Genomic DNA, 7,357 nt, shown 5'->3' with positions numbered 1-7,357 from the left:
TATATATTACAGATTATTATATATAGTGGATCTAGAAGTACAGCATTAGGGAAGAGGATTTAAAATACACTGTGAATCACTTAACCTCGGTGGGAATTTCCGGGGGAATCACTTAGTAACCCTTTTAAGCCAAAGAGCACAACTTTGCCCCAGGAGGTGCTTTCTAGCATCCAGGAGACACAGCTGCCTCCTGGGCTTTCAGGTCGTTACGTCTCAGTCCCATTGGCCACCTTTACACAGTGGCCAATCTAAATGGCTAGACCTGAGCCTCCTTTGTTAGGACGGTGCCCTCAACAGTATATTAATAGCTGGAGAGAGATAGTTGGGTAACTGTGCTAAATGGGTTTGGGAAAACTTTGCTGTGATACTCTATTAGGAGTTTGAAGTCTAAGGCTTTCCTTTTCTTTGTAGTTAAATCGACAAAGGGGTCACCCATGCTGCCAAAGTCCAGAAAGGCTTTTTGAGAGGTGAGCACACATCTTTACGCACAAAAGAGCTTAAGCAGAAATGGCAACGTCAGTCCCTGAGATCGGATGGTGTGAGATCAGATGGGCGCGCAGTTTCTTTTGAATTTCTCCTGCATTCAGAGAGACGCCAAACACCCTAGGAAAATGGACCACATCTGCACAGGGAGAAGATGGAGCACGGTAATGCCTGCCCCTGCCCCTGCCCCTGCCCCTGCCCCTGCCCCTGTGGTTTTCTCTGCTGCTTTCCCCAGGGTCCACCACTCTAGCCTTTTCCTGATCGGTCACTTTCCCTGCCCCCTAGCCCTCTTGTCTGCACTTAGTTTCTGGGCTAGCAGGCTCCCCTCTGGTATGGAAAGTCTTTTCTGTTATGTAAGAAGTCTGGCTCACTCCTCAGGATAATTCCTCCTCTTCTTTTAAAGACAGTGCAATATGAGTTAGAGGTGAGGAGAAGAAGACTGGGTGACTCTCCAGCATCTCTGCTGGTTTTAGCACTAGACTCAAATCAGTAAATGCCCCGCCCCCCCCCCCATGACCTTCTGGAGTCCCATTTTCACAACACAACGGTTGAGATGCTGTCTGCAAGTTGAGGGGGGCCAGTAGGAGAACACCATGCATGTACCAGGGGTGTGGTAGATGAGGACACCCGCAGGAGATTTAGAGATTCATAAAGAATTCCAAACACACAAGGCGTAGAAGTAGCCATACGTTTAACTATCCGTGTGCCTGCTGGTTGTAACCCCGGGTTTGCCGCAGCACAGAATAGGGTACAAACCTCTCCAGTTGGCAGACTTTTGTCCATTGCCTCTGCTACGTCTGTGCTAATGCAAGGCGTGGCTGTGTAAAATCCCCTGTTGGTCCTAAGCAGGCCAGCTCACTGCATGGTGAAGCCACAGGCTGTTCTCCTCAGGCTCATCCACGATGCCCATCTGCCCATCGACACATCAATTTTTATTTTGAGATAATGAATGCCTTTTGAGCAACTTTGAGCCATTTACCAAGCTAGATGCTTTTGTGTGTCCCCTTCTGAAAATGTTTTTTTCCCTAGCCAGGTCCTTTCTGGAAAAGAGCCACTCCCACTGTACGTAACTGTGACAACATCGGAGCAAAGCCGTGGCTACGTTCTCAGAATCATTTCCCCTGAACCCTGGGACTTGGTGTCTGAACAATGGAAGCACCCAGATCAGTGAACTCCAGCACCAGGTTAAAAAAAAAAAGTGATGCCTTTAGTTCTGGGAATCTCACAAAACTGATATGTAGTGTGCATGCCCTGAAGGAAGGCACTTTGGTTCCAGAGGAGCACAATTTCAAAGCTGTCCCACTTGAAAACGTCCTTGTAAGATTTTGACTCTGGCCTTGATTAATTTTTTTCTTTCTCTTTCTTTCTTTTTTTTATAATTATTTTTATTTTATGTGCATTGGCATTTTGCGTGCATGTCTGTCTGTGTGGGGGTGCTGGATTCCCTGAAACTGGAGTCGCAAATAGGTGTGAGCGGCCACGTGGGTGCTGAGATTTGAACCTCGATCCTCTGAAGAGTAGCCCGTGCTCCCAAGAAGGTATCTCTGGAGCTAGAGGCTCTGCTCCAGTGACTCAGGCAAGCTAACGGTTTTTTAAGCGTGCATTTTTAAGTAGCGTGAAACCCTAAGAAAGAGGGCCAGACACTTACACGTCTGCTAGGCAAAGGAAGGGATATTACCAATTTCTCTCTCGTGTTCCGAAAGAAGCGTCAAAGGCAATGAGGAACCACAGCACAGTCCCCGAGTTTATCCTGCTTGGGCTATCTGCTGATGCCCAGGTCCAGGCTCTACTCTTTGTGCTTTTCCTGGTGATTTACCTCCTGACCCTCATGGGGAACCTGATGCTGCTGCTGGTGGTCAAGGTCGATCGCCACCTCCACACACCCATGTACTTCTTCCTGGGACAACTGTCCTTCCTAGACCTCTGCCACTCCTCCGTCACAGTGCCCAAGCTGTTGGAGAACCTCCTGTCTGTGGAGAAGACCATCTCAGTGGAGGGCTGCCTGGCTCAGGTCTTCTTTGTGTTCGCTACTGGAGGCACCGAGTCCTGCCTGCTTGCCGTGATGGCCTATGACCGCTATGTGGCCATCAGCTCTCCTCTGCTCTACGGTCAAGTGATGAGCAGGCAGCTGTGTGCGGGGCTGGTGTGGGGCTCGTGGAGCCTGGCTTTTCTGGATGCCTTCATCAATATCCTTGTCGCTTTGAATTTAGATTTCTGTGAGGCGCAGAATATCCACCACTTCATCTGTGAGCTGCCCTCCCTCTATCCCTTGTCTTGCTCTGATGTGTCTGCGAGCTTCACCACCCTCCTCTGCTCCAGCTTCATCCACTTTTTCGGAAACTTCCTCCTGATACTCTTGTCGTACATTCGCATCCTGCTCACCATCCTGGGGATAAGCTCAGCCTCCGGAAGAAGCAAGGCCTTTTCTACCTGTTCCTCCCACCTCACGGCCGTCAGCTTCTTTTACGGCTCAGGGTTACTCCGCTACCTCATGCCAAATTCCGGATCGACTCAAGAGCTGATCTTCTCTCTACAGTACAGCGTCATCACGCCCATGCTGAACCCCCTCATCTACAGCCTGAAGAACAAGGAGGTGAAGGCCGCTGTGAGAAGAATGGTCACGAAATATTTGCAGTGTTTCAAATAGAAACAGAATCGTGGGGATGTGGGTAGCACGCCACTGAACCCTGCTGATGCTGGCGTGCCCGGGGAGCTACGTCTCTGTGAGCCCTTTCCTCTTTCCTTAAAGGTGGAGAGTTACTTTCTCGGGATAATATCAGTTTGGTCATACTCAGGGGATAAGATAAACTCGTAATCTAACACTTGCTCTTGTAAAGTACTGTATTTAGTCCCTATACACAGACGCTGGCATTTTCTGCTCAGTCTGTATTCTTCCAGAAACGAAACTCGTTCAGTGTGGCTTCAGAAAGACCACTCATCTTGGTGTCTCAACGTCCTTTCTTAGCCCCGGTTGGTGTTCACTCCTTTGGTCTGGCAGGTAGTAGAGAACTAAGCCCAGAGCCAGTGGCTAGATCATATATGCGTTGAGGAATTTGGATCTCGAGGAGAAATCCTTTTTTTTTTTATTGTTAGTTTTCTTTTCTTTTTCCTTTTTTTTAAACAAAATTTTTATTAGATATTTTCTTCATTTACATTTTAAATGCTATCCTGAAAGTCCTCTAAACCCTCCCTCCGCCCTGCTCCCCAGCCTACACACTCCTGCTTCCTGGCCCTGGCATTTCCCTGTACTGGGGCATATAATCTTTGCAAGACCAAGGGCCTCTCCTCCCAATGATGGCCGACTAGGCCATCTTCTGCTACATATGCAGCTAGAGACACGAGCTCTGGGGGTACTGGTTAGTTCATATTGTTTTTCCACCTATAGGGTTGCAGACCTCTTCAGCTCCTTGGGTATTTTCTCTAGCTCTCGAGGAGAGATTCTAAGATGCAATGACATTGTTTTCATCACTACATGCTCACGTGTGTCATGTACCACGATACACCATTTGCATTGGTCATTCCACGTAAGCCGTCCCAGCAAATGCGTGGGGTACATATTTCGGTTGTCTCTACTCTAAAGAAGGGAGAGCTGTCTCAGAGAAGTGAGTGCTGGGCTTGGAATTTTGAGCCTAGCAGACTTATTGCCAGTTTTGTTGCCATATTGATAATGGACCCTCCTGTGCTCCTGGATCTGTCAATGAATCGTGCGTTTTAATGCTCAGCACTGTTTTCCATTATTATAAGTCAGGATAAGATTTTGTCATTTTCAACACAAAGAACCCAAGAGACATTGATACCACCACTGATGCACATGTGGACATCCAAGGGCAGCTGGGACATTGGAAGCTGCTTATTGGACCCTTCCACGTCCCTAGAGACTACAGTGACATGCCCACTTTAGACTATTAGCCCAATGGTCAAACAATCTTATCTGTGAGGAGCCTGGTGATGAGAAATGATTCCCCCAGATTATTCACATTGCTAGACAAACAGCTCTGCCACTCAGGTCAGCCCTTCTGGTGTTGAGGTGTCTCCCGTGAGACTGCCAACAGCCCAGAGAGTGACTAGTGACCATGTCACTCACCTGGAAGAAAAGGACAGAATTCCATTAAAGACGTCTTAGACTGTGAAAGGTGATTACGAAGTTAATGATAAGGGTTCTGGGAGGTGTAGAGATGAAATTATTGTACTAAAAAAAGAACTTCTTTCTCAGAGTGCCTTTGATGTTGTTGTTGTTGCTTTGGTTTATTTACAAGCTGTCACTTGTCACCCTCCCCCTTCCTTTCATGTTGTGTCCCTCAGCAGCAAAGAGCCGGACAAAAGAAAACAACACACAGAGCGAGGGGAGGAGGAGGAGGGGGAGGAAGGGGGAAGGGGAGGGGGAGGAGAAGAGGGAGAGGGGGAGGGGGAAAGAGAACAGTACAAAACCAGTACATTATCTTTACCACCATTTCAAGAATAGTAAAATGGCTGATGAGGAGCAAAAGGCAACTAACGGCTGCCCAGAGAGGGAGACCGAGTCTCGTCCAGGAATGAGCCCTCTCCACGGTTATCTGACACCAAGTGGTCAGCTGTGGAAAACTAGTAAGAGTAACACAACACAGAGCGGACTGAGCAGGTTGTCTTTGCACAGTCGTTTTTATAACGATGATGGTATTGAAGGGGAAAAGAGGCCACAGGTTTGAGAGGGAGTTGGCGGATGCGAGAGGAGCGGGAGGGAGCAGAGGGAGAAATGGCGTAGACACGTTACACAGAGATGAAACGCAAAAGAGGCTTCACCCTGTTTATTGTCCAATAACTGTACTTCAGCGTGGGAGTTATGAGTCGAGAAGCTGAGAATACATTTGCGGTGAGTTCTTGTCACGTGCGCCCCCCCCCCCCCAAATCAGAGCTACACAAATATGTCTACAGTCTCTTCCTGGTCAGCCTCAGCCCAGCCCATGAGCTGAGTAACACAGCAGCCATGTTGGGTGGGTCCCCGGGGCTGATCTGCACTCGCTCTTGGTGAAGAGCACACATGGGCTTTCGTTAGCTCTGTTGCTCTGTACATACCGTCTACTTTCTGTCACTGTGATAAAGTGTCAGGCACAGTCACTGTTTGATGGTTTCCAGCGTACCGGGTGTTGTGGAATTTTGCACATTGTTTTTATATCTGTTATTAAACTGTATTTATGTCTTATTCATGGATACTCTTGAATTTTTAAAGCACTTTTAATTATTTCATCTTGAGGGGTGAGGATTTTTATATAATTTTATACGTCTCATTCTAAGGTTAATTTAGTGGTTAGGACCTTGAGAGTTGTTTTCTTGTACCTGAGAGCGAGCAGAAAGCTGCTCGTGTTTCAGCATTATGGACGATGGTTTCGCTTGGTTGTTGGATGCACACCTTACCAGGAGAATTCTGTTTTAATCATAGTTTGCCAAGAACAGGGAGGATGTTTTATCAAATGTTTTTCTGCTTCTGTTGAGACCAAGGGTTATTTGTCCGTTTTCCTGCTGTGTAGCAACCTTCACAGAGGAGATACCGAAGGAGCACATGTTCAATAAAAGTAAACCCACGGAAACGATCAGGTGAGTTTTATACTTGTGAGCAATCAATTGCACAGCATGAGTTCTGCTATACAGTTGTTGCATATACCCCAGTCAGAGCACTAAAAGCTTAATTTGTATTTCCCCTGTTAATTAGCACACATAATAACATGTGTTGTCACGGTGTTTCAACTTAACTTGTTCTAGTTTGTCCTTCGCCCACATTATTCCCCCCATCCCTTGCTTCGGGCTCTTTCCTCTCCTCCCCAATAGCTTCCCTTTTGATTTCTCATTTTAAAAAGAAACCCTTACACACATTTATTTATTTAATTTGTGTGTGCATGCACAGAGATCAGAGGACCACTTGTGAGAATTGGTTCTCTCCTTCCTGGGTTCTGACCAGACTTAGGTGGACTGCCTTGCCAGCCAAGTGAGCCTTTGCTGGCTGAATCATCCCGTGTGTTTCTCCATCTGCCGTCACACTCTATTGTAAGTACCTGCGTTTCCACCTGATCTGACCTTGAGGAACTAAACTAGGCCAGTTGGAGGATCCACAACAAGGCTGGGGCTGCGGCTATTTTATTGAGAGCAGTCAGACTTTTTATAGCTTTATCAGAAACAGACTATAGTGGCAAATGCCAGGATACACAAAGGGACAGAAGATTAATGTCCAAGACTGATGGTCTTATCAAGCGTCCATGCTTCCTTGACCAAATATCACAATTAGTAATTTTTAAATCATGCATTTCCCATGAGGATGAAAAAAATATATAGAGAGCCAGACATAGTAGTATATGCCTGTAATGTCAGCTTTAGGGAGACTGAGGCAGGAGGATTAAGAGGTCTAAGTCAACATGGAATACTTGGCAAGACCAAAGAAAGAAAGCTAGGAAAGGAGGGAGGGGAGGAGGGAGAGAAGGAGGGAGGGAGGCCTGAATGCCTCACTGTCTGAAGGTCTCTCTGGAAGTGGAAGGCACATTGTGCCCAGGAGCAATGGACTCTAACCTGAAAACCTATGATATACACCTCGCCTCACATGGCAGCCAGGTTGGCCAACTTCACAATTCCATGAATCTCATGAATTCTGTTGCCCCCCTTTCACATTCTCCTCCTCCTCCTCCTCTTCCTTCTCCTCTTCCTCCTCCTTCTATCTCTTCTTCCATTTTCAAAGTCCTGTTTCTAGTTTCTTGTTCTACCCACCCACACCCACCTAACAACCACGCACACATTTCCGTTCAGGTTTTGTGTATATGAGATATAGCAGTTTCCTGGCGGGTTTGTTACTGGTTCCAGAAAGCAACTGGATTTGTGTGGTGATTTTTATGTCCTGCTTCTCTCTCTCTCT

At 47.0% G+C, this 7,357-nt stretch overlaps 1 protein-coding gene across 1 annotated transcript; it reads left to right on the top strand.

Annotated features, from left to right (window-relative positions):
* The first annotated feature begins 2,117 nt into the window (after positions 1–2,117).
* Positions 2,118–3,218, top strand: LOC110311030 (olfactory receptor 8S1-like). The gene has a single exon (XM_021184228.1). The coding sequence runs from the start codon at positions 2,201–2,203 to the stop codon at positions 3,128–3,130; it is 930 nt and encodes a 309-aa protein (XP_021039887.1). The 5' UTR covers positions 2,118–2,200; the 3' UTR covers positions 3,131–3,218.
* Positions 3,219–7,357: the final 4,139 nt, after the last annotated feature.

This window comes from Mus caroli, chromosome 15 (assembly GCF_900094665.2).
Source record: "Mus caroli chromosome 15, CAROLI_EIJ_v1.1, whole genome shotgun sequence".
Lineage (NCBI taxonomy): Eukaryota > Metazoa > Chordata > Mammalia > Rodentia > Muridae > Mus > Mus caroli.
Note: the sequence above shows the minus strand (reverse complement) of the source record. Positions and strands in the feature narration are given on the sequence as shown.